This window comes from Boleophthalmus pectinirostris, unplaced genomic scaffold (assembly GCF_026225935.1).
Source record: "Boleophthalmus pectinirostris isolate CB_2022bp ecotype Guang Dong unplaced genomic scaffold, ASM2622593v1 HiC_scaffold_22, whole genome shotgun sequence".
Lineage (NCBI taxonomy): Eukaryota > Metazoa > Chordata > Actinopteri > Gobiiformes > Gobiidae > Boleophthalmus > Boleophthalmus pectinirostris.
Genome location: NW_026571190.1, coordinates 3,410,265 through 3,435,950, shown reverse-complemented (window position 1 = coordinate 3,435,950; position 25,686 = coordinate 3,410,265). Strand labels below are relative to the sequence as shown.

General features: G+C 41.5%; 1 protein-coding gene and 1 pseudogene across 1 annotated transcript; both read right to left on the bottom strand.

The window, feature by feature from the left end:
• Nucleotides 1–25,686, bottom strand: part of LOC110160420 (NLR family CARD domain-containing protein 3-like) — a 197,359-nt pseudogene that overhangs the window by 9,696 nt on the left and 161,977 nt on the right.
• On the bottom strand, nt 18,147–25,219 carry LOC129410251 (B2 bradykinin receptor-like). The gene is made up of 2 exons (XM_055157749.1): nt 25,154–25,219; nt 18,147–19,156 (listed from the first exon to the last, which is right to left on the bottom strand). Exons 1-2 carry the CDS (start codon nt 25,168–25,170, stop codon nt 18,163–18,165), a joined length of 1,011 nt encoding a protein of 336 aa, XP_055013724.1. The 5' UTR covers nt 25,171–25,219; the 3' UTR covers nt 18,147–18,162.

The following is a 25,686-nucleotide window of genomic DNA, read 5'->3' as shown; positions in this document are numbered from 1 at the left end:
CATACTTTGCCTGTAAATTTGGACTGAATCTAAAAAACATCATGTAATGCGACCACTGTAGGAAACAATCGTTACGACGTAACTGTGGTTCTATGAATCCCAGATGACCGCCAGAGGCGCTGCTTCAAGCACTGGATGATCATCCTTGCGCATGCGCAGGTCAAGAATTTAATAACAACAAAGTCACCTTTGACCTCCGGTGCCTCAGGGGAGTCTATATAATTACGTGACACCGGAAGCTCAGTCCCTCAAACCTTCTCGTGAAACCACGAGGGTTCCGAGGGACCGGGAACTCTGGCAGTCATCTGGGATTCATAGAACTGCAGTTACAGTCGTAACTATCGTTCTATTTCATCCCTACTGACTGCCAGAGGCGGTGCTTCAAGCACTGGATGATGGATTAGCAAGGTCACAAGGAATCATCAACGTAAGGAGAAACCCTACCTCACTGTGATGTAGAGAAGTGTTGCTGAAGAACCCCTCCAGTGGGTGTGGGGAAGCTATGTTCACCCTGTAGAATCTTGCAAAGGTGTTGAGGGAGGTCCAGGAAGCTGCTGAACAAATGACATCTAACGACATACCATTGACAGCGGCCCATGATGTTGAGAAGCCCCTTGTGGTGTGACACCGGACCCCAGATGGCAACGACTGTCCCTGTAAAGCATAAGCTTTTGTTATGACCCCCACAATCCAGTGCGCGAGGCGCTGTTTTGAAAGGGTCTGACCTCTGCGTGAGCCAGCAAACAGACAAACAAGCTATCAGACCTCCGCATAGAAGCTGTGGAGTGAACATACATCTCGAGCACATGTACGGGACACAGCAATTCAGCAGGAGTTCCCACCTCAAAATGGGAAAGCTGCAGTGGCAGATTGTGCTGTGTAGATGAGGGCACCTTTGGAACAAAAAATGCATCAGGCCAAAGGGAAACCCCAGAACCATCAGGATGCCTGCGGCAACAAGATTCGTGAACGGACAGAGCATGTAGCTCACTCACCCGTTTAGCAGAAGCCATGGCCAACAGGAATGCAGTCTTCATCGAGAGCCACTTAAGGTGGATCTGCACAAGTGGCTCAAATGGAGGAGCCCGCAGGGCCTCAAGTACAAGGGAAAGGTCCCATGTCAGGACAACAGAGCGATTGGGTGGACGCAAGTGGCGCACACCCTTCAGAAACACCAAAATACGACCAACATTAGAGTCATTCCACCCTGCATGCCAGCAATTAATGGCAGCAACGTATACCTTTGGGGTAGTTGGTGTATGTCCCTGATTTAGCAATCCCTGCAGGAATGTAAGAACTATGGAAATGAGGCAGTGAACCAGGTCCTACCCCCTTCACAACACCATGTGTCAAAGAGCCTTCACTTGCAAGAACACAACTTGTGTGTAGATGGGGCATGCGCATTGGTCATCGTGTCCCCTATTGCTCCGGCATATTCTGAGAAGGCTAAGTCGGGCCTTGTAGGGGCCACACCCAGAGTTTCAGGCGACCGGGGTCGGGATGCAGAATCCGACCCCCCAGTTGCGACAGAATATCCCTCCTGGAGGGAAGACGTCATGCAGGACCGCTGCAAAGCCTGAGCAGGAGAGGAAACCAGGGCCTCGCTGGCCAGAATGGAGCCACCAGGAGAAGACTGTGGCCTGCCTAAAGGACCCGGAGCAGTGTTTGAAAAATCAAGAGGAAATGGTGGGAACGCATAAAGAAGGGTTCTGAGCCAGTTGTGAGCCAGTGCATCCTGACCCAGAGGGCTGGCACACTCCGTCCATGAAAACCAAAGGGGGCAGTGCGTCGTCTTCTGGGAGGCAAATAGATCCACGTTTGCCCTGCCGAACATCTCCCAAATGTGCTCCACCACCTCTGGATGAAGCCTCCATTCTCCTGGCAATGGCCCTTGCCGAGACACGAAGTCTGCCGATGTGTTCTGAAACCCCGGAATGTGCACAGCTCTCAGACTGGCAAAACGTGGTGCAGCCCAAGTCAGGAGGAGTTGTGCCATCCTCAGCAAGCTCTCCGACCAGGCGCCCCCCTCGTGGTTTAGGTGAAAAACCACTCTGGTGTTGTTGGACCTCACTACCACATGTCATCCTCGCAGATACGGGAGAAAATGATGTAGAGCAAACTAGATGGTCATGAACTCCAGACTGTTGATATGAAGCCTGCTCTGGCGTACGGCCCACAACCCTTGTGCTGTCCGTCCCTGCTGTGTTGCACCCCAACCCACTAGGGACACATCTGTGTGTACAACCTCCCTCCTGGAGGGAAGGGGAACCAGAGGAACACCTCGCAACATGAATACCTCATTCCTCCAGTGAGACAGGGATGCCATGCACTGAGAGGTGACAAGTAGATGTCGCTTTCTGTGGACATGACATATGGGGTCCAAGAGCAGGCCATCGAGCCACATCTGAAGTGGGACAGGAGCCCCAGAGGAACCACAACTGAGGCAGCTGTTAGTTTGCCAAGGAGGCTGAGGAACTTCACGTAAGGGAGGGCCCTCCCGCATTGAAATTCCGGGAGCATGTCCAGAATGTCCCTTATCCGCTTGGGTGAGGGACGTGCAGTCATTGCTGCAGTTAGAAGATGCATCCTCAGTGAGGGCCTTCTGCAGATATTCCTCCCCTAGGCAGACGGAACACAGGTCATGCCCATCATAAGGCTGTAGTGGAGCCATACAGGACTGACAAGATAAGGACTCGAGCATCGTGGCAGCATAATGCAGCCCAATATAGGGTAGAAGCCCAGAAGTCTGTAAGGTAGAGTCGTGTCGAGCAGAAAACGCCACTAGTGACCCGCTGATAATGCCTTATATTAAACCGAGAGCTCAGTATTAGGGTCAGATTGAGCCGGGACGCCACTTGTGACCCGCAAACAACGCCGCACTCTAAAACGGGGCGCACCGCAACGGGGTCTGGTCGAGCAGGGAACACCACTAGAGACCCACGCTGATCAATGGTACTAACAGTAATCGCAAAGAATAAACCGCACGCAGCTATTCTGTGACAGTAGTAAATTAATAAAGTAGCAATCACGCCAATCATCGCGAATCTGAAGAAACAATGAATCAAAGTTAAACGGAAACCTAAACACAAGCTGAAAGCAGCTATGTCAAAACAACTACATAAATCTGCCGAGCGTGAGCCGAGATACTGGCCATTTTTGGTGCTGACGAAAGTAGTCCGGCAAGTTGGCTGGGGACATTAAAATAAAGCATTTTTCTTCTCAAAACAATATGTGTTCAAAAGAGTGATACATTTGCATCACAAAACCATCGTCCTCAAAAAAGTCAGACCTCATAATCGCTATTTTCTCTCCGTTCGTATCACTGTGCACTGCCGCCAGGTGACAGCCGCGCACAGATCCATCACTTTCTTCAGTTGTTCGGCAGTGTTTACAGAATGCTACAGCGATAAGTATATAAGCTTGTATAAGATACATAAGTACAATACATACAATATATCTAAAAAATGGTGTGAACTCGTGATTATCCAGACTGTAACAACAAAAATCTGGCTGAATCTCCACGCACATGTCACTGTTTTCCTGTCATGGACTTTACGTTGAGGAAACTTTGGCTTATTGCCTTAGGCTTCAGTGTGGAAACCAAAGACAAAAAAGCTCTGTGTGTGCAGTGCGCAATTCAGCGAGATTATGTTCCTTCATGCCCAGGACAGAGGAAGAAATTTGCACCCCAGGTAAGAACAAAGAGGTGCCACTATATTTACAAGCAGCCAGGCTCAAGAATCAGCTGTAACTCTGTGTGCAGTAAATCACTCAGTGTCATATCACCAGTGAAGCTTCTACAAAACGTAATTTTATAAGTCGACTTTTATTACTATTGTAAATGTGGCGTACACTATTGGTAGCAGCTACGTGGACGTGTGGATGATTCCATGTTTCTATTAGTAGTCTGTGCTTCCAGTCACAGTATAGGCTATATGTTAGCTGTAAACAAGTTTATAAATGACTTGATGGTGATTGTCGCTCACTCAGTCTCTCACGGCTCCGACTGTGGCTCCAGCTTCAACTTACGCTCCACATACAAAATGTTCGCAGCAAACTGATGATTTAGGCAGTTAAAAGGTTTCCTTTTTGGTCCTTCCTGTGGATCAATCCTGCCCATCACCTTCACCTTTCACTATTTTTCAATTCCGTTGGGAAGGGAAACTGTTTGAACGGAGGTTTGCAGTCACACACATCTGATTCCATTTTGCATTTATGGAGTTCGCAAAAAAATTTAGGATGCAAATTTAGGATCCAACAACCACACAATTAAGGATGTCCGAATCCCAAAACTAAAATATGACAATATCAGAACCAGAAACAAAAGTGATATGGTTCAAAAGACTTGAAAAGTCATTAGACACATCCCACTGGGAAAACAAACATGGAGGTTTGATGCTCACTTGTTCGGAAAATCCTTCCCAGTATGAATTGTGCAATGATATTTACTTTTTTTTTTGTCTCTTGCTCTTGTGCTTTCTTACACCAGCAGGTTTTCTCTGTTGCAGCTATGGTGTTATGTCCCAGTGTACACAGTGTTGGGGAGTAACAGATTACATGTACCGGCGTTATGTAATCAGAGTACAAATTATGAGTAACTGTATTCGGTTACAGTTACTGTTTCAGTGAGTGGTAATTGGATTACAGTTACTTTGTTGAAATAAATGGATTACAAGGTGGTATTTTCCTGTTTTTACATTTTGTGCTACATCCCATTTATTTATTTTCTTTATTTCAGTAATTCCACTCATTGCCGGAAACCCAAACAAAACGTGGCAATAAGAGCGATGTAAACGTCATGTAAAGTTGGCGGTGTCAGTCACACAATGGACGAGGTCAAAGAGCCAGTAGAACAGAGTCAGCAGTGCACAGGTAAAAACACATTTGTGTCTCCCGACGTGAGATATAAAAGAAAATAACAAATATAAAATCGCCTACAACTTAAATGTCAAACTGGAGCTACTGGCACTGGTGAAAACAACCTGCATAAGCTCATGAAATCTGCACTGCTGTCCTATAGACCAGTGTTTCTCAACCTTTATTGAGCCACGGCACGTTTTTTACATTGGAAGAATCTTGCGGCACACCACTAACCAAAATGTTACAAAAATGACACTATATAGTATAATTAATTACAATATCATTTCTACATTAATTTCTACTTACTCAGTGTGAGACCTGCGCCTGTTTAGATGAACACAAAGCTGATATCCTGGCAGGAATAGAAGAAAGACACACACGAAGCTCTTCATCAACAGCTCTCAGTCTCTCTCTGTTTTTAGTTTTTATAGCAGTTAAGCTTGAAAAGCTCTTCTTCTGGGTCAGAATCTTGTCCAGGGCCCATTTCAGAGTTTGCATTCGTCCATTTTAAAAAACTTTTCCATGACTGTCACCATGCACATGCGTTACTAATTCTTTTAAAGCAGGGGTGCTCACACTTTTTCAGCATGCGATCTACTTACAAAATGACCAAGTCATAAACATCTACCTAATACAAAGTCAAGCAAACTGCACTGAAACACTCTGTGCCCCTTTTTTGGACCCTCACCCACAGTTTGAGAACCTCTTCTTTAAGAGAACTTCCTCTGGCACTTTACACAAAACTGTGAAAAAAGTGAAGGAAGATTTTTAAACCTGTTTTTTAAAGTTCCAAACTGGAGTTTCATTCTTTTCTGGTTTTGCAGTGATATTTACCAGCCTCTGCACATTTACCAAACCAAACGCACATCGTGACAAACACAGATGCATTTGTGCACTTTTGTTAGACAAACTTCAGCCAAATGTGGCAGTAGGTCTGTTCTGTAGATCCGCTCTATGCTGTAGACCTGCTTTGTGCCAACACTGGAACACAAATTTAGACTGGTTTTTCCTTCACGTTTGGTCTTGCTCTTCTAATCAGCCGCACTGTGGGAGGGGCTTGTGTTCGCTGTACGCAGGAAGGAGCGAGAGCGTGAAAAGGCGAGGGGCGGCGTGCTGACGTGAGGCAGATGGACAGGTAGGATGTTTAGGAAGTTGAACCTGCCCTGTGATGCACGCTGGTACACGAGGGCACACGCTGTCACAGACGAGCCGTGCGAAGGGAGCGTGTGTATTTGTGATGTGCCGTAGAGTCTCTGCGGGTTTCAAATGAGCGCACAGGCTGCACTGAGACGCCCCACACGCTCTGGCACACCTGTACAAGTTTATTGCCAACAGCAGCGACCGTAATGAAATATGATCGCACTTGTTGAGTGTCAGACCTTGAGTGAGAGACAAGACCGAGTCCAAACGCGAGTCCGAGACGAGACACGGCGATCTACCCACACGACCTTGGCGATCAACTGGTAGATCGGGATCGACGTATTGAGCACCACTGATTTAAAGGAACGAGGCAATTAGCTGCCTGTCGCCACCCGGACGAATATTAGATCACTCTGCCAGTCATTATATACTACACTGTACTACAGCACGGACAATCGACAATGACATAATATTTGCAGGTAATAATTAATACATTTTTATTTTAAAAAAAAGTGATATTGGATCATTTCTCACGGCACACCTGACGATCTCTAGTGCACAGTGGTTGAGAATCACTGCTATAGACCTACGACATGAGGGGACGCACACACAAGCACACACAAACACACATCTTCATCATCGTCATCAATCTGAGAACACGCGGCTCACATCTCTTTCCGTACCGCGTAGATTTCAGAAAATAGGATCCATCCCATCCACATCAAAATACACAGAGAACATGAATCTATTGTTGTATTTGTGGGTTTACCATCAGCACAACGTGCTCCTGGGGCAGATCTGTGTCGTATGAAAGTTCTGCTGTTAGTTTCACTGTAGACCTGATACAAGCGGCTAAACATGCCCAGTCAAGTTTGATCATCTTTCCCATTGACAAACACAGACTCAGTGTCGCACACGTACATCTTGCTGCAGCTGCCAGTGGAGCCGCCTTTGCGTTGATGCGTGGCTGTGGTTTCGCGAGGTTATGCGCATAAACACTGACTTGTGCACTGGAGCCAGGTCCTAAACCAGAACTAACACCAAGACTAAAACCGGGATTAACCCAGTCCAGGACTAAACCAGGAATCAACCAGGACTAAATCAGGACTAAAACCAGGTCTAAACAATATGACACCTAACAGTAGGTGCACATCATCCCTATCAATAATATTTTTTATATGTTTAAGGAAATACATTTTTTTTTATTTTCTTTTAGCAGAGAAAATGTCTTATGTTCAGATCTTGGTCTTTGCTTCTCTACAGCAAACAGTTGCTTGTTCATGGAGACTTGGGCTCAACAGACAATTTGAAGAGAACAAATAAGAATTTTCAGGATGTGGTTGGTACATTCATGTAGTTTTAAAAAGCATGACAATATCACGTAATCCAAAGTATTCAGATTATGTTACTCACTTTAAGTAATTTAATGGATTAGGTTACAAACTACTACAAAACTACATTTTGGGATATGTAATCTGTAATCTGTAGGGGAATACATTTTAAAAGTCACCTTCCAACACTGAGTGTACATCTATAACTTCTTTTTTCATAGCACTGTTCTGTAACACTGCTTAAGTTTAATAAAAACAAAAACTACACAGTGGCTGTGAAGGCTCCTGCCTCCTGAGTCCCAAAAGTTTGATGATTCTTGTCTTATTGTCAGTCTTTCTTTATTTGAATTGAAACTGCTCTATGTTACCTCATAGAAAACATCAAGTCCAGTGTTGATGCTGGCGGTGTTGTTGGTGCACTGTTTATCGACTTGACAAAGGTGTTCGACACTGTGAATCATCACACGCTACTACAAAAACTTTAAACTGGTTACAGTCGTACCTGGCCTTGAGAAAGCAATGTGTTTCAGTGCATAATGTAAAATCTCTCACATCTCAAAATAATCTTGGTGTGCCTCAAGGCTCGATACTGGGTCCATTGCTGTTTAGCATGTACATTCCATCTAATGTAGTTTGTCAGATGTACGCTGACGATGCAGTTTTGGATGTTCATTCTAAAAACAAACAGCAAGCTGCACACGACCTGTCACACAGACTCTTTTGTTTATTGAGCAGGTCAAACATGGAACACAGTGCAGTTCATATACGAGAACTTTCAACACTGGCACCATTTTCTAAAGCCTTAAAACAGTGATGTTCAATGGTCAAACATGTCTCCATGTTTAACCAAATTACATTTTCTTTTATATTGAGGGGTTGTTGGTTTAACTCTTAAACTCTTGACTTTGAATTTCAAATTAACTGTTTGAAATTAATTGTGTGTATAGAGAGTTTGTTGTATGTATAGAGAGTGTGCTGGTGTTGTGTACTTTTGTGTGATTGTTGCTGTACTTTTCCTTTGTCCTGTAGATGATTTTACATCAACCTGCCGAGGGACTGAAGATGGTAATGAGCCACGTTGGCTATAATCTTTACATATTTACATTTTAAATGTTCATTAATATGTACTGTCCCTTTACAAATAAATAAATAAATAAGAAATAAGAAAATGACACACAAATGTGTGCACAAACATGATACAACAAACATGTCTGTGCGTCATCAGCAGTTACATGTCTGGATGAGGGAACATAAATACACATATATTCATTAGTGCTGTCAAGAGATTTAAAAATTTGAGAGATTAATTAATTATGATCTGTAATTAATTCATCTAATTAATCTCTTTTTAATCTCACCTAAAAATTACTGATAAAAGCTCAACTTGTGGTATTTTCATTTAAATTAATTATTACATTATTGTGGCAGATCAAAAGACTGATATAGAACAAAAAATGACTTTATAAAGTCATCTACTGTTTAAGAAACTTTAACAGATGCAGTCATTTACATTCTGCTGTGTCTTGTCACACATTTTAGACAATTCCTTTCTGTTTCTCCATGTTTGATAGACTTTATGAAAGCAAACGTCCCCATTAGGGATGGGCATTCGATGAAATTTTATTAATTGATTGTCCTGAGAATTAACAATAATTTTTCGATTAATCATTAACGTTTTTATATAATCAGTATCATCATTATTATTACTATTACTAATCTGCATAAATAAACTCAACTTTACAACATATAAACCATAAACACTCTTGAGCCACATCAGCCCGTTTGACATTATAATGTGTTTAATGCAGATTTGTGCAAGTCTCACAGAAACAAACCTTTAGACCTCATGGCTCATTTGCATAACCTTTTACCATCCACCTAATTTATGTGCACAATAGCACTACATACCCAAATGCCCGAGCTTATTAAAAGAAAACCTTAGAACCCACATGCTTGTGTGAGGCACCATTTTAAAGCTTAGGCCTTCTAGTTTCTGTAGATATGCATATGCAAAAAATTGAAAAAAATAAAGGCCGTAGCTTGGGCATACTTCATGCTAGGCATTTGTGACTCACTACACTCATTGTTCAAGTTGTTGGCAACAACTGTGTAGAATTTCAGATCTCTAGGACAAAGGGTTTTGATGCTGTGAGCCTTTGTGTAAACAAAATGACAATTCGGCACAAGATTGTCAAATTTGTGCCAAAATAATAATAATAATAATATAATAATAATAATAATTCTACTGATACTAATTCTTCTGAGCTTTAGGCATGTTTTCTCAAGAAAAAAAACTAAAAGTAGCCAAAATTGTCTTCCAAGTGGCAGATCTGCCCAATATGGCCCCTCCCGAACCGCTCTCTGTGTCTCTCTTGTTGCGCTTGTAAACACAGCGCCTGTTTCAAAGACTGTCTGCATGTCCCACCCACCGTTTGAAAGCTCTGGTGATAGGCTAAAACAATATGTCAATCACTTTCTGGAATAGCCAATGACTGAAGAGATTTCCCGTAAACAAACTGATGACATGCGTAAAGCCAGGAAGTAGATGGGTGCGTTAGCTTCTTCAGCGGCTTGTCCCAGCTAAACCCCGGCACCGACAACAGCGGGGAGGGTCTCATTTTGAAGCTAAGAGTGTGAGGAAAACAAGCGTACCCAAGAGCCCAAGAGAAACGGAACTCAGAGAGGGAGAAGGCTCGGAAAGGCAACATATATTTTCATTCACGCTTTCATCCATTCATACGGACGAGGATTTTCTGGATTATTTACCCACATGGAATTATTTTATGGAAAAAACAACTTGATATTCTTTTTCTGTGGATGATTACGGACTTTTGAGTACAAGTTTTCATGGATTGAATGCGTTTTGGACCAACAGAACCGGCTCAAATGTAAGAAATGTGTATCTTATTCTTTGTTTATGATGTGAATTTTTAAGTTATCGCGTTTTGGGCTCGTTGTACAGCATAAAATGAATGATATGGTTGTTTTATTGAGAAATTAAGCTTTCAAACGATGTATGGCATGCCAGTAGTGAAAACAATAATGAAGGTGAATATACAGAGTGAAAATTTTTTATTGGAAAATCGCCCGCCGGCGGACGGGTGGATGGTAAGTGGTTTATAAACTAAGTGGAGAAAAGAAAAAAAACCCTCTTGTGCGCTGATGTGGTTCAGCTTCTGTCAGACTAAAGGACACGACTCAGTGGAATATGAGTGTTCTCTCTGTGACAGAGGGATGTTGTTGCTGAAGGTGAGTCTGTTCTGTGTGTGTCTCGCGATGTTTTCAGATCATACATGTGCAAGTTTATCACAGATGCGGGTGGAAAATTACAATTCTTTGCGGGAGCGATGTGTTGTTGTCCCAACAATATATACAGTAAAAACAGATTTTATATTAAGGCAACTCGTGTACAGAAACAGTAAAGTTAGAGATTAAAAATGAGATTAACGCGATTAAAAAACATAACGTGCTAAATATGACTGTAATTAATTAATTGCAATTTACACGATAATTTGACACCCCTAATATTCATATAATCACAAAGTGTATCTTAAAATAACATCTAAGTGTATTTGCATTATATGTTTAAGTAAAACCACAGCAAGGAGAGTATATGAAGAATAAATCTGCCAGATCCATCAAACTGAACACGTCTGAACAACAGCTGAAAAGAGACACGTCACAACAGTGACACCTCTGACGAAGGTGGAAGTGTCACTGCTGAAACATGTCAAGGACATAAGATATTTAGATTTTTACAAATGTGTCTCATGAGAAGGAAACTTTTGCTTCTACAAAACAAGAAGACAACATGCATTTTCTAAATATAAGAGGGAATGGGTTTCTGTCTCATGTGTCTCGTCTGTCTTAAAATCTAACATTTTTCGACCCCATGAACTCCCGGTGTATTTTAAACTGGTCAAAGGACAGTTACACTGGACCAACCTCTACACCATAGACTGTATCAACATATAAGACAATCCATCATCCACCTCCATCTTAAAGACACAAACCACTCTGTAGCAAAAATGTTAGTCCTGACCTTTTGTCGTTTCTGGGTGCAGGGGATCCAGGCCTAACACGCTTCAGAATCCAGGGTGTGGTACATTACATTATAGAGCAGAAAGGAGTAGAGTGGGTGGATAGATGTTCAATAATATTAACAAGTTGAATTGTGAAAGCTAGACCACCAGCCATAGCCAGAGCCTGTAGCAGCTGATAATGTAATAATGGCCAATAACATAATAACTGCCTATAACGTAATAACTTTAATGTAATAAAGCCAATAATGTAATAAAATGTTTGAACCAATAACATAATAACCTGATGCCAATAATGTAATAAGTTATTACATTATTGGCTGGTTGTAAAGCTGCTGCCAATAATGTAATCATTGTAATAATAATTTCTTAATATCATTTAAGGGAACAGTATGTAAGAAATAACTGTAAATGAATTATAAAATGACCCCGATGTATCACCAGACATTAAGGAATCTTGATCGTTTCAAATATTTCTATCAGCGACCACAGTAATCCAGCCTGAGTATTCCTTTCTCCCATAGAAATTGCAGCCCTCAGTTTATGATGATGTTGTCATTATGTGTATATGTGTTTATGTGTTTTGGCTTGTTGCGCCACCCTCCACCTCCACCTCTGATTTTGGACACCTATCAGGAGACCTCTTGTGTGGGGGAGGGGATACTATGCTCTGTAGTATTTCATACGTGACTGCAGTACAAACTTACTTGCTGTTCCTTTAATCCTTTCAGATTTATTAGATGAATTTAAAGTGTCACACTGTGAGATAAATTGTTACTTTTGTCTCTTTCAAACAGCTGCTTAAATACCTGGACATGATGGACTTACAATCTCTCAGTGTCTTTCTACACTCGGCCTGTGGCTCTTACAGGGAACATTTATTATTATTAGGGCTTTGATATGTATCTTCCTCCTTAGAAATGAGGATTATTTGTTTATTTAACTTAATGGTTACAATGATTTCTCTCAGCTCCAGGACATTCAGGTGCAGACATACATGTATCTGTTTGCATATTCCAACAATGACCCACATGTAAAGAGCACAATGAAATCTAAATGTGAGTCTTTTCAAATAATAAAAACATTCTTTCATTTTAATTCAACCTTTTAACTGAACCATAAAAGTTTTTTTCTAAAATATTTTAAAATTCAATTTCAAACTATTCAAGTAACTGGCAGTATTACGGCACTTGTCCACTTTTTAACATCTTCAACACCACACCTCCTCCCTCCACGCCTCTTCCCGTGAGCAAAAATATGTTTAAAATGTGGATAGACAACAGATACTGATCTAGGTCAAGCCTAAAAAATGTTCAACTGTGACGACATAGTACAATAGTAGATTCAGAACACTGAATGTAGCTCATGAGCCACATGTATTTATCAAAATAAATGTAAAAGGATCTCAAGCTATAATGAGATTAATGACATAAACAGGCCCATGATGAGGAAATAAACCCCAAAACTTACTCAGCTCTAAACTAGATCATATCAAACCAGCACTAAAGCAGCTCTAAAAATCAGAACTAAACCAGGACTAAACCCAATGTTGAATAAAATCAAACTGGTGATACCTGAGCAGATCCAAAGAGTCCAAAGTGTCTCAGAGTACAGTGTGCGTCTGAATGAAGAGGCTTGTTTGTGTGTTCTTTCTGGAGTGACTCAGAGCTGCTGCTCTATTGGCTGTAGTCCAGGTGGACAGTGGGGCTTCGCACAGGTGAAGTCATGTGACTGCTGCTGTGATTTTGGGAAACACACACACACACACAATGGACCTTTCAACTACTGAGAATATGAATTATCCTGACAGCAAACATCTCAATGGAGAAGCACAAAATATTATGTTTGGAAAAAATGTGTTGGGAAAATATATCCTGTGTTCATCATGTTCATGTGTTTTGGGACTGTCCTACTGCTCTGAAATAATAACTCACATCTTCATTCAATCCTATCTGAACACTTGACTTTAAAGGTGCACTGTGTAACTTTTCTGGTGTTGGGTCACCACCTGTTTGTCTCCATGGAGATATGACTCTTTTGTCTTGATTATTCCACAGTCTGGAAATAAACTTGGTCATCACAATGAAGACAGTTTAATGATCAGATCTATGGAGAAATAAGGCTGCACGTGGTCAGAGTTCATGTTTTAAAGGTATTTCTGAACTAAAAACACCTGAAATTGAATAAATGCAAGAGAGATAAGTTTAATGCTCTACTGTGGAACTTTCCAGGCAAAGAAATAACAGCTCCGTGCAGACAAGCAAGTAGTGGACATTTAAAACTAAGAGTAAAACATCATGTTTGGATTCTAAAAGCTCAATACTATTTCTTAAAAGGATTATTCAAAAGAGAAATCCACAAATGTTGAAGCTGATGATTTACATTAGCAGTGTTGGGAAGGTGACTTTTAAAATGTAATCCCCTACAGATTACAGATTACATACCCCAAAATGTAGTTTGTAACGTAATCCATTAAATTACTTAAAGTGAGTAATGTAATCTGAATACTTTGGATTACTTGATTTGCTGTAGAGAAGCAAAGAAATCTTTATCTGGGAAAGGAAATCTTCACATAAGATGTTTTGTCTGATAAAAGAAATAAAAAATAATAAAAAGTCCACAGTTTACTTAATCAAATTAAAAATAGTATTGATAGAAGAGGAGAAGACACGGTCTGCACAGCATGGTTTAGTCCTGATAAATCCTGTTTGAGACATAATTTAGACCTGGTTTATTCCTGTTTTAGTCCTGGTTTAGTCCTGGTTTATACTTGGTTTTAGACCTGATTTAGTGTCCGGCAATGAGTGGAATTACCAAAAAAAAAAAAAAAAGGGATATAACCAAAAATGTGAAAACAGTAAAATACCTCTGTGTAATCCATTTATTTCAACAAAGTAACTGTAATCCAATTAACAGTCACTGAAACAGTAAATGTAACTGAATACCGTTACTCATAATTTGTACTCTGATTACGTAACTCCGGTACATGTAATCTGTTACTCCCAACACTGTACATTAGTAACATGAGTCTAGAGTTCATAATCTGTAGAAATGTGAGTTGAAGTGATTTATTTAGCCTTAAAAACATCTATAAACTGGATAAATGTGTAATGCCATACTGTGGAACATTCAAGGCAAAGTGATGTCTCCATGGAGACAGGCAGTAAACAGAGCCTCCACCAGGAAAGTGCCACAGTGCAGCTTTACTGAAGCATGTGTTTGAAATGAGAAAATGTTTTCAGTAAGTGTTTTCTTGTGGATTCTCTGGATCATTCTTTGTCCTGTTGCTGTTTTAAATGGAAACGTGCTGCTGTGGTCGTGCCTCTTTTCCCACACACAGTGAACGTCTCGTGTGGGCTTCCTGTGCTCTGTGCCCTGGTGCTCGCTGCTGCCTCCGACCTGCTCCAATCAACTCTGGAAACAAAAGGCACAACTGTGTTTACGGCGTCTTAGTGAAAACTGAGCCGAGCGATGGACAAAGAGACGACGCTGCCAAAAACTATGACTCCAAAATCTACAAACTCTCCTCCTCTAGGTGGCGCTGTGTGGCTTCTCTCACCTGCAGAAGGAGCAGACTGTTTATCTGAAAATGCTACTTTATGTTTTGTGCCATCTGCTGGACACTGGGGGTCACTACACACAGTAAGTTTACAGGTTCTGGACACTTGAAGAACATGTATCCACACTTCAAACTCCGCCCCTACAGCCAGGTTATAATCATATGTGATGTCACGTAGTACTTGACATTGCAGAGGCCACGTAAGGCAGCACACACTCCATTCAGGACAGTGTTTTATTTAATTTATTTTTTTTACCTACCAGAGAACGGTAAACTTTCTTAGTTTGCACAAAAACTAGAGTAGATCGTGTAGGCCATGGGTAAATTAAAACACCATACACTTGTGCTACACACTTAGTAGCACAAAACGTGGATTTAGTGTTTAGTAGCACTTTAAAAAGACAAATGTGCTGAAGTGAGGACACAAGTATGGGTTTATCAGTTCATCTAATATTTCAGTCTTCAGAATAAGGATTGCAGTGTGTGTATTTGAATAACTGTATAGTTTTGGGCACATGTTGAAAACCAGTCCATGCTTGTGTGTGGACACTGCTTGTTTTAAAGTTAGGAGTCATTTTGTTGCTTGGAATGTTCCACAGTAAAGAGTTGTTCAGTGTGATGTCACTTCAGCTGATTGAAAACAATGAACATGTTACTATTTCCTCTTTTTTAACAACACATGTCACGTTAAAAGAGATTTCAGTGTGGATTAAAGTGGATCTGTGGTCAGAACTATGACAGAAAGTGGACGAGGAAAGTGGACCAGCTGTTAGTGACACATACACTGGTGATCTATATTATGTAATACATAACATATTTCATACAAATATTGGTTAAAAATACACATTTAAAAGGCAATTGTCTCTTGTTTGATGAATGAGGAACAAAAGCAAAGACACCAGCTGTGAAGTTTCTGGTTGGACCTGAAAGTGTCATGATCATTTTACAAGTCTATAGGTGCACTGTGGAACGAGACTCTCTAAAGTGTCGGCATTTCATCCGGGGGCGCGGTTAGTGGTCCGACTGTATTTTCCAGCAGATGTGATTACAGCAAATATTAAGATTCAGCGACACTGATAGTATTTTTTATGATCCATTTAATACAGTTAGACAAACTAATCCCTTTATTTATTTGTAATTTAGTTTTGTCTAAAACTCACAGCTCGGTTTTACCAACTTTAACCTGACTGTGAAAAAAAGTATTGTCAAAAATCAACATGGTGTGTTGTTATTTGTCTTAACTGTGTTTGGGGGGAAATGGTGCCTCTGATACATCAGTGGAGAGTCAAAGAAAAGCTGGTTGTGCTTTTAGTGTAATTTTAGGTCTAAACGAAGCTTTATCTTGTCAAAAAATCTGTTATTTTGACCTGACAGCAGCAGCTCAGGTGAACAGGAAAACACAGTTTAAAAGTAGATTGTCATAGTTGCAACAGAATGTTTCCTCCTCCAGACAAAATGTTGAGATTTTAAGGAGTTCCACTGTGGAACATTCCAATTAATGCCATCACATTTCCATGGAGACCAATGGGTGGTGAAGTGTTTGGAAACAGAGACTATAAAAACAGAGTGTAACAGGAACAGGATCTGTTGGCTTCATGCCTCCATTCTAATACTAACAGGATTAACACACACAGACAAAGACCAACAAAGTGAACGCTGGACAAGTTCTGCTGTAAACACAGCTAAGTGTGCTCCTTCAACAGCCGTCACCACGCCAAATATGTACACATGTTATACCAGGTGCCCTCCCTGTAACACAGAGACAAGAGGAGTTTCATCAACAGTAACGACACAACACTTCAAGTGCTCGTGATGGGTCAGTTTACAGACTATTATAGTTTGACATCAGTTATGTGGCAGTTTGTGTTTGCTGTTTTAATGACTTTGCAGTTTATAAAGTTTCAGAAACAGATTTGTAGCCTGTTGTGGTCATTAGTCACCAGTTCATAAGTTCTGAGTGAGCTTTGCTCAGTAACAGTTTTGGAATCACCTCGACATACGTCACATCTGCTGCCCGAGTCCAACCAGGAAGTAAAACTATACTTTACAGCAATTAAAAACACGAAACAAAACTAGACAAGCTTTTTAGTAAAATCATAAACATAATCTTCTTAACTAAAAATATTTTTGAGTGAAACAACCTTCCTGTTCATGGGTCAGTGCTTAACAGACTACTCCACTGCCATCGTCTAAGAAGGGCCGTGTGCAAAAACATGAGACACAGGTTCATGAAACACCAGAGTTGGTGAAGTCACTGGTGACTCCACTTTTACTGAGATGAGATGAGATGAGATGAGGTGAGGTGCCTAATCCTGAAAAAAACATGACATACAATCGAGTAGTAGTAGGAGAAGTAGTAGTAGTAGTGGTAGTGGTAGTAGTAGTCGTAGTGGTAGTAGTAGTAGTCATAATGGTAGTAGTAGTAGTAGTAGTAGTAGTAGTAGTAGTAGTAGTAGTAGTAGTAGTAGTAGTAGTAGTAGTAGTAGTAGTAGTAGTAGTAGTAGTAGTAGTAGTAGTAGTAGTAGTAGTAGTAGTAGTAGTAGTAGTAGTAGTAGTAGTAGTAGTAGTAGTAGTAGTAGTAGTAGTAGTAGTAGTAGTAGTAGTAGTAGTAGTAGTAGTAGTAGTAGTAGTAGTAGTAGTAGTAGTAGTAGTAGTAGTAGTAGTAGTAGTAGTAGTAGTAGTAGTAGTAGTAGTAGTAGTAGTAGTAGTAGTAGTAGTAGTGGTAGTAGTAGTAGTAGTAGTAGTAGTAGTAGTAGTAGTAGTAGTAGTAGTAGTAGTAGTAGTAGTAGTAGTAGTAGTAGTAGTAGTAGTAGTAGTAGTAGTAGTAGTAGTAGTAGTAGTAGTAGTAGTAGTAGTAGTAGTAGTAGTAGTAGTAGTAGTAGTAGTAGTAGTAGTAGTAGTAGTAGTACATTTTGCACTATAAAAAAACAACTAAAACATACTGAACACAAAACCAGGCTGTTTAATTTAAAGGTGCATTGTGTAACTTTTCTGGTGGAGCGTCCGTCTCCATGGAGATGTTATTGCTTTGTTCAGAATGTTTCACAGTATGGCATTAAACCTTTTTATCTTCATGAATACCAAACCAGACCAGTCTAAATGTGCAGGTTTGTGTGTTAAACATGTGTGAATGAATCAAAACACAACTCCAGGTCTGTTTGTGATGAGGAAACTACATTAGAACATAAAAAAGAGAAAATGGTGTAATGGCTCCTTTAAAGTTTTGTCTGGTTCAAGCTCTTCTCTTCCAAGATCCTTTGACACTGGATGTGGTGAACCGAGTGCTGGACATTTTAAATGACTCACGGCCTCCCACCACCTCACTCATTTTCTTACGAAAGTGTTTACCCACGATGACGTACAGGATGGGATTAAGATCACTGTTGGAGAACCCAAAGTTGATGAAGAGAACTCTGCAGATATACAAGTGATGTACTAGGCTACAAGTTTCCTCAATAAGGTTGTATCTTACCGCTAGCTCTATCATTCTCACTAAGCTAAACGGAAACCAGCAGACAAAGAACGCGAGCAACACACTAAGAACTAAAACAGTGGCTTTGTGTTCCTTTTGTAGCTTTCTGCCTTCGTTGGGAGGTCTTCCTGTCAGTGCTTGGACAATTTTAACGGTGCAGAATAAAATGATGAGAAATGGAAGAACAAATGCTGCTATGGTTTGTATCAGCTCATGTGTGAAATAGAAACTCAAGAAACACCCCCACTGACATGTGGGTTCCTCTATATTGTCACTAACTGCAGTTCTTTTGCACATAAGAGTCGGGATGTTTAGCAGCAGACCCAAGCACCAAGCCAAAAAACAACCCAGCATTGCATATTTACGTCTGTGCAGTTTGCACTGGGTCAGTGGGTGCACCAACGCTAAGAAACGATCAACGCAAACCAGGACGAGGAAATAGATGCTGCAGTTGTAGTTCATGACCATTAGAAGACTGGCAAGTGTGCACATAGGTCCACCGAAAGTCCAGACGTGATCATTGGCCTGGTATACGCCCCAGAAAGGCATGAAGAGCATCAGGAGGAGATCGGCAGCGGCCATGTTGCACAGGTAGATCTCGGTGACAGAGCATTTCTTCTTGTGGAGCAGGAAGACCAGGAGCACCAGCAGGTTGAGGGGGATGCCCAGAGCAGAGATGATGTAGATGTACGGAGGGATCCAGGAGGTGTTCAGGGCGTCGTGGTCACAGAACTGTTCAGTGGTGTTGGGAAAACTGCAAGAACAAGGAGACATTTGGTGTTTCACCAAGTGTAAGAAATCCATCTGCAGTACACACAGTGAAACTCTGCCCCTCATGTGTGATATATTCTGTCATGAAAATGTCCATGTTCAATGGAACTAATGTGTTGTTCAGAGATGTTTTGTAAACTGACCTGAGTAAGTTACATTTCTGATGAAACTCAAATAGTTCACTATAGTGTTGTGAGAACGTCTTTCATTTGTACATTGTTTGATTATTATCCAGTCGTGGTTGTTATGTGATGCATTTCTTTATTTTATTCTATTTGAATATCCCTAACCCTTACAAAAAACAAGTGGCCTTTTTATTCATAAATGCATTTTAACAATAAGTTGTTAATACTACTTCCACATGGGATGAATTAAACATCTGCTGAGAATTTGAACAAAAAAAAAAGGTTTAAATCTGATGATGTATAAGCCCCAAAGAGCAATGAGTCCACCAGACCGAGCAGGACTCGCTGTGAAACAAAAAAACAAAGAACTTACAGGGGTTAAATTCCTCAGGTCTTTCTTGATTTTAATTTATTCTTGTCAAGATAAATGCTCAGTGCATGATGTAAAGAGCATTTATAAATAAGATAAATAAGAGATTAATGAGTTTGTAAAATTATTCATTTGCATTTTCTCAGGTAAATGATCTGATTTTGTATTGCACTTTTTTTTTTTTTTTACCTTCACTCAAAGCAGTGTTACATCAATGAACCACACACACCATAGTCTGTATAAAGAAGTGGACTAAGTGAGTGTGACGTCTCCATCATGTTCAGCTCCACTCAAATGAAGCTTGTGATTCTGGTGTCAGGCTCCATATTATGTCACATGCCAACTTCCTGTTTGGAACGCGGCGGTTACTCCATAAACTATGTCATTTTATATGTACAGTCTATTCATACACCACATGCACATACACCAGTGCACACACACACTGGCTAGTTCTGAGTTTGTTAAATTGGCCTCTAAGCATGTGCATCACCAAGTTAGGAAAAGGAGCCTGCATGTTTCCTTTCATAGCTCCTTTAGCCTAGGAACCTAAAGAACTTCCTAACCAGCCGTAAGGAACCACGAGACATCCCAAAATCCAGTGCACATTATCACTGAAGGTTCATCAAATGTTCATCAAAGGTTCATCGAAGGTTCATCGAAGGTTCATCGAAGGTTCATCGAAGGTTCATCGAAGGCCGATCTCTGCGCCAAGAGTTTGGAATTGTAATTTGTCATTGCCTCAGACATTCTACAAAAAGACAGGATTTGGTGGAATATTTTTTGACTTTTTTGAGGACAGAGGACAGAGCTGAGGACAGATTTGAGGACAGAGGACAGCTTTTTGAGGACAGAGCTGAGGACAGAGGACTTGAGACAGAGCTGAGGACAGATTGAGGACAGAGCTGAGGACAGACAGACTGAGGACAGAGGACTAGAAGACAAGGACAGAGCTGAGGACAGAGCTGAGAGCTGACAGGACATGAGGACAGAGCTGAGGACAGGACAGAGCTGAGGACAGAGACAGAGCTGAGGACAGAGCTGAGGACAGAGCTAGAGACAGAGGACAGAGACAGAGCTGAGAGGACAGAGGACAGAGGCTGAGACAGAACTGAGGACAGAGGACAGAGACAGACTGAGGAGAGCTGAGGACAGAGCTGAGGACAGAGGACAGAGCTGAGGACAGAGGACAGCTGAGACAGAGCTGAGGACAGAGGACAGCTGAGGACAGACTGAGACAAGCTGAGGACAGAGGACAGAGCTGAGGACAGAGGACAGAGCTGAGGACAGACAGAGCTGAGGACAGAGCTGAGGACAGAGGACAGAGCTGAGGACAGAAGACAGAGCTGAGGACAGAGGACAGAGCTGAGGACAGAGGACAGAGCTGAGGACAGAGGACAGGGCTGAGGACAGAGGACAGAGCTGAGGACAGAGGACAGAGCTGAGGACAGAGGACAGAGCTGAGGACAGAGCTGAGGACAGAGGACAGAGCTGAGGACAGAGGACAGACCTGAGGACAGAGCTGAGGACAGAGGACAGAGCTGAGGACAGACAGAGCTGAGGACAGAGCTGAGGACAGAGGACAGAGCTGAGGACAGAGGACAGAGCTGAGGACAGAGCTGAGGACAGAGGACAGAGCTGAGGACAGAACTGAGGACAGAGGACAGAGCTGAGGACAGAGGTGAGGACAGAGTTGAGGACAGAGGTGAGGCTGCAGCTGATGGTGAGTGTGCAGGACATATTTCTTGTCTTCTGTGCATGTGGACATGTTGGAGATGGTTCATGTTTGTTCATGTCTGTGGGTTTTTTACACGTCTTTCTTCTTCTTCAGCAGCAGCGTCTCTCATGAGCAAATCCTGGGCTCATTTACAAACACTGTCACACTGAAATGTCTTTAAAGCTGGAGCAGTAGAGGAGAATGATGAGCGTCCGTTTTGTGGGTGTTGTAGTTTTTTGTTAAACTGTAGGGTCACATGACTGATCCGTTTCTCCATTGGTTAGGATGGTCAGATTCTCCAAAACCAGCTGAAGCTCCTTCTCCTCTCTGCTTAAGACACTTATGGTTGATCCTGTGATGAAGCTCCAAAGGTAAAGGAGTTAGGGACTAGGAGTTAGGAGCTATGATTTGATGATCTGAGCTACTGTTAAAGTCTGGTGTGTATGGGACTACGTTACCCATGATGCACCTGTTGGTATTGTAGTTCTGGAAAGCTCGTGCCCCTCGAGTTGTGTGCAGTGTTATTATTGTGTAGGGAGCGGAGCCCGTCCTGTATCGTCTTGTGTGTACGAGTACTGTGTGTGTTCATACGATGTAAGTGTTGTTTGTAACTGTGTATGAATGTGTATTTTGTCAGTTTATTTACCAATGTGTAGTTTCCATTGTTAGATTTTTGATACTATCACAATTATACAATGTGGTGCTCCACGTGAAATTAATCTGTTACTCTGAGTCAACTACATCAAACCGATAAGTGACAGCCAATAATCTGCTCTCCATCCGTTTGTTAAAAGTGTATTTCACATGTTTTGTACAGTTTTGGCTGTTCTGACATTTTCACATTTCCATAAATATTCAATTTCAGTATAAATTAATTTATTGTGTTGAAGCGCCCACCTGTGGTTCTTTTGTGTAAACACATGTTATTTTTTTCATTATTCATTTCATTGTGTAGTTTATTGGGTTTTTTAATGTATATATTTCTTGTCTTTCTTCCAGATAAACACACACATGTAACTATCAACACGTATATCAAATAAGCTCTGCTTTAATATCACTGCTCCCTCCTCCTAAATAAACATCTCACTTCTGTACAAGTGGAGCTGCCTGTTCCTTCTGAGTGAGGAAAACTCAGTTGAAGATAAATCATTGATCAGTGCAGTCCAGAGGCACACAGCACCTTACAGATACTGTCGCCCCAGTTTATATTTATAATAATAAGGACTAGAGAATCTGCCTGACACTGTCCCAACACGTCTCTGTCTCTGTCATGGACCAATATCACTGTCCACTTTTATGTTTGTCACTCAACAGCAGCTCACCAACATGTTTTGACTTTACAACTGGGTTTTAAAAGCTGCAGCTACTAAAGTCTGTGCTGATCCAACTGAGTTTGTGTTCCTGCCGCAGAGGGACAGTGCATTTCAAACACAGAAGTGTGTTGTGAATCACCCTGATCAGCTGCAGTGTGGATTAGAGCACTTACTGTTTTACACAAACACCAAACAGCTCCACACTTCAAGATTAAAGGTGCATCGTGTAACTACTGCTGGAGGCTCCCACAAACCCTTTTCTCCATGGAGATTAGAGCCCGACCGATATATCGGTTGGCTAATATGAGCACCTGGAGACATATCGGCTATCGGCCGATATGTCTCCAGGTGATATGGGCCGATGTTTCACGTGGGCATGTTATACGTCGTTATAAAGCTTAGACTCTCTACATTATGTTCATTTAATCCAATTTACAGACAGATAAATGTCCAAATATGTGGCTCTGCATCAGTATTTATCTGTGGAGTCATTTGTCTGTGTGTGTGTCCGTACTGTCCCTGAACACACCACAGAGTCACAACACTCACGTGTGTTTGTTTACACCCGCAGACCCATAGATCCATGTGCAACACTGAGATTATTTTCTTTTTACGGACAATCAGTTTGAGTCTGGATTAAAAGGACATTTATGAGCACAGACTTGTGATGTGTGTGTGTGTGTTATTAGTGCAGACTTGTGATGTGGGAGGAGCCTGTGTGAGCGCTGAGTGTTGGAAATATGTCGACTTTGAAGCTAGTTTTGGATATTTTTCGTTGGTTAGTGGTTAGCTGCTGTAGCTCCGCACATAAACAGACTGTTTTCTATTGGTCTATTGTAAAGTGACTGGTTTAGACCTGGTTTAGACCTGGTTTAGACCTGGTTTAGTCCTGGTTTAGACCTGGTTTAGACCTGGTTTAGACCTGGTTTAGTCCTGGTTTAGACCTGGTTTAGACCTGGTTTAGTCCTGGTTTAGTCCTGGTTTAGACCTGGTTTAGACCTGGTTTGGTCCTGGTTTGGTCCTGGTTTAGTCCTGGTTTAGTCCTGGTTTAGTCCTGGTTTAGTCCTGGTTTAGACCTGGTTTGGTCCTGGTTTGGTCCTGGTTTAGTTCTGGTTTAGTCCTGGTTTAGTCCTGGTTTAGACCTGGTTTGGTCCTGGTTTAGTCCTGGTTTAGTCCTGGTTTTAGACCTGGTTTGGTCCTGGTTTTTGGTCCTGGTTTAGTCCTGGTTTAGTTTTCCTGGTTTAGACCTGGTTTGGTCCTGGTTTTGGTCCTGGTTTAGTCCTGGTTTAGTCCTGGTTTAGACCTGGTTTGGTCCTGGTTTAGACCTGGTTTAGTCCTGGTTTGGTCCTGGTTTAGTCCTGGTTTAGTCCTGGTTTAGACCTGGTTTTGGTCCTGGTTTTAGTCCTGGTTTAGTCCTGGTTTAGACCTGGTTTGGTCCTGGTTTGGTCCTGGTTTAGTCCTGGTTTAGTCCTGGTTTAGACCTGGTTTGGTCCTGGTTTAGTCCTGGTTTAGTCCTGGTTTAGTCCTGGTTTAGACCTGGTTTAGTCCTGGTTTAGACCTGGTTTTAGTCCTGGTTTAGTCCTGGTTTAGTCCTGGTTTAGTCCTGGTTTGGTCCTGGTTTAGTCCTGGTTTAGTCCTGGTTTGGTCCTGGTTTAGTCCTGGTTTAGTCCTGGTTTGGTCCTGGTTTGGTCCTGGTTTAGTCCTGGTTTAGTCCTGGTTTGGTCCTGGTTTGGTCCTGGTTTAGTCCTGGTTTAGTCCTGGTTTAGTCCTGCTGTCAACAAAACAATCCCCATCACTAGTGTCTAGAATATGATGTAAAAATGCCATTAGTCTGACCTACTGTCTGTAAATATGACGTAAAGAGTCAGAATAACAATAAATGTTGCATAAATAAACCCAATTTAAAATCCACTAGAGACAAACCTAAGTTTTTTAAACAATTCAAGATTTACAGTGAATTTTTACATCACTAAATATATCGGCGATTATATCGACTATCGGCAGCTCCAACTCTCATTTTATCGGTTTCATATCGGCCGCAACAAAACCCATATCGGTCGGGTCCTAATGGAGATGTTATTGCTTTGTCTGGAATGTATTAAAACTTTCTATTTTCATGGAGACCAAACCAGACCAAGTCACAGGTCAGATCTGTGGAGAGGCGACCCCGCTCACAGTCACAATGTCTGTTTTTCTAGGTATTTTTGAGCTCTAAAACCACCTGTGATTGAATAAATGTAAAGTAAAGCTGTTTAATGTCACACTGTGGAACATTCCAGGCAGAGCAATGACATCTCCATAGAAACAAGCAGGTGGCAGACCTCTGACCAAAAAGTTACACCATGCAGCTTTAATGACAGAACATAAAAAAATAACACAAAGCAGAGGAGGAGGAAGTACTTTGTTACTTAAACCTGCGACTTGAACAGAATAACGTCATTGAAAAACTTCTCCATACCTGGTTGGCGTGTCCATGTTGATGTTCCGAGGTGTTTTCCAGCTGGGATTCTGGTGTCTCTGCTCCGGTCTGTCCTCTCTTCCTCTTATTAGTTCCAGAGCAGTGCAGACTTCCCTGGAAAAGGCCGTCCCTCTGCACCGCCCTGTCCCTGTCCCATGTGTGATCTGCTGCTTCTTATTCAAACACAACCACTCCTTGTTTTAACAGTGTCCACCCAATATTGATGGTCTTTTGTGTGTGTGATGTTTCAAAATGTACATTATGAGAATATTTTCAAGGGCCCATATAATGCAATTTTATGATCGATGTTATAATATAGTTTTCTTCTGTAAAACATCCCTGGATTTGTGTTTTGTTTCATTCACACGTGTAAACAGACTTATTATGCAAAATCAACTTTTAGAGTTTTTAACCATGTTATCGTTGCCTGGGATCCAGAATACACACTTCTTCAACACTTTACGTGAAAAACATGGCGGATTTCTGCAGAATCAATGAGCGAAGCACTAAACTGTTCATCTGAGGAAAGAGGT